The 2,074-nt window shown below is 52.1% G+C and overlaps 1 protein-coding gene across 1 annotated transcript in view; it reads right to left on the bottom strand.

The window, feature by feature from the left end:
* Positions 1-2,074, bottom strand: part of EPB41L5 (erythrocyte membrane protein band 4.1 like 5) — a 73,041-nt gene that overhangs the window by 25,280 nt on the left and 45,687 nt on the right. The window contains exon 17 of the mRNA XM_018568717.1: positions 1,012-1,178. Coding sequence (XP_018424219.1) covers positions 1,012-1,178 — 167 coding nt within the window. The remainder of the gene's footprint in view (positions 1-1,011; positions 1,179-2,074) is intronic.

Raw genomic sequence — 2,074 nt, 5'->3', positions numbered from 1 at the left:
ATCCTGTCACTGCAGAGAGCCGCGACAGGGGAGGGGCTGGATTCCCCCCCTCCCCGCTCCGATCCTCCAGCGCTGACTGGCGGAACGGACGGGGGAGGGGGCGGGTACAGCTGGCTCAGCCTCTACATAGGCAGAGCCAGCTGTCAGTCACGCAGCTGGGCGGATCCAGACATAATAGTCGGGATCCGCTACAGCTTTGGCGTCTCAGTATACCGCGAGCAGCAGCTAGCGGTATACTGCTACAGCTCACGGTATACTGAGCCTAGGGTGATGGGAGGACGCTAGTTTGTGTCCTCCCGTTACCCTGAGAACTATGGGGAAAAGCCCTAACCCCATAGTTCTCCTTTAAAAAGGAGAACTATGAGGTGTTTTCCCCCATAGTTCTCCTCAGGGTAACAGGAGGACACAAACTAGCGTCCTCCCATCACCCAAAGCTCAGTATACCGCAAGCTATAGCTTGCGGTATACTGAGACGCCGAAGCTGTAGCGGATCCCGACAATTATGTGGTATACTGAGACATACAATGCATGTATGGATGGAGCTCAATCACAGCAGCCCACATCGGACCCCAGGCTGAGGATCCACTCCAGCTCTCGTAAGGTATGGAGACTGGGTGGATCTTTTGAACGGCATCCCAAACGCACCTCCCACCCATTGTTCGACCAATGCTGTGCGTTCCATTGCAGTGCGACTTGGGTCGCGACTTAATGACCAAGGACAAATGCGGGTCCTGAGGTTATACAGGTTGAGAACCGCTGATGTACACAAAGCTCACCAAGATTCAAGGAAGAACCAGCATTGTATATAGAGGATATTTGCTTATCCCCGAGTTCAGTTTTAGGAGATCCAGCACCCCCACACATTTCTTCTACGTCCAGCAGTAAAAACATGACAGGGCCTCTTATCCCCCTCAGCTATACCCAAAGCAACATAAAGTTCTTGTCAGCCATAGGAGCCCTTCCTTGGAAAGGTTTTATATATAAAGTGCAATACGGGAAATGATCACTGACCTGGCGGGATGTCCACTCGCTCCGCGGGCTTCTCCTCTAAGCCGGGGTTGGAGAAGGTCAGACCTCCCAGGTCCAGTACCGGCGCGGGACTCCCAGAAACCGCAAGTGCCAAAACTTCATCCAGTTTGCTCCCCAGCAATTCTTGCCCGTCAGTCAATCCTACAAAGCTGCGGAGAGGGCAGTGGGGGGAAAGTGAGACCCTGACGCACAGGGAGCAAGGGAGAGCAAGCTCCCGGCTGCGCTGACCTGCGATACGCTGCCACCTCTGTATCTCCTCAGGGTGCCGAGATTTCTGCAGTGCTCTGCGTGTTGGTGATGCGGTGCGGCGGATAACTTTACAGGAGGAAAAATATTCCAATACCAGGAACTGTCCTTATGTAGGCGGCTCAGATCCATTGAAAGACACTGGAAGCTCTGACCGAGCAGGGAAACGTATTGGAAGCGTCACCGGCTTCACCTTGTTCCATTATCCCAACATATTTCACTCCCTTGAAAGGATGACCATTACTCAGGGGACCCACTGTGCCTCCTGCACCTAATGTTATACATAATGTAAAGGAAGGGTAAGGATAGAGGAAGAAGCAGAGTCCTCCAGCAGAGCAGAGTATTACAGGAGAGTTAAGAGCAGAGTATTTCAGGAGAGGAGAGTTATGGATGAAGTAGCAGAGTCCTCCAGCAGAGCAGAGTATATCAGGAGAGGAGAGTTATAGAGGAAGGAGCAGAGTCCTCCAGCAGAGCAGAGTATTACAGGAGAGGAGAGTTATAGAGGAAGGAGCAGAGTCCTCCAGCAGAGTATATCAGGAGAGGAGAGTTATAGAGGAAGGAGCAGAGTCCTCCGGCAGAGCAGAGTATATCAGGAGAGGAGAGTTATAGAGGAAGGAGCAGAGTCCTCCAGCAGAGCAGAGTTCGATAGAGGAAGAATGGGAGTCCTCCAGCAGTGAGTCAGGGTTGAAGGCGTCTGACACAGTGTTTCGGGAATGCGTTTGGGCAAAGCCACTTCAAACTTTTAATAAGGTAACAATTCGCACACCAGGAATAACGCAGCACAATGTGCGCAGATTAA

This window comes from Nanorana parkeri, unplaced genomic scaffold, assembly GCF_000935625.1.
Source record: "Nanorana parkeri isolate BGI_ZX_2015 unplaced genomic scaffold, ASM93562v1 scaffold1233, whole genome shotgun sequence".
Taxonomy (NCBI): Eukaryota; Metazoa; Chordata; class Amphibia; order Anura; family Dicroglossidae; genus Nanorana; species Nanorana parkeri.
Note: the sequence above shows the minus strand (reverse complement) of the source record. Positions and strands in the feature narration are given on the sequence as shown.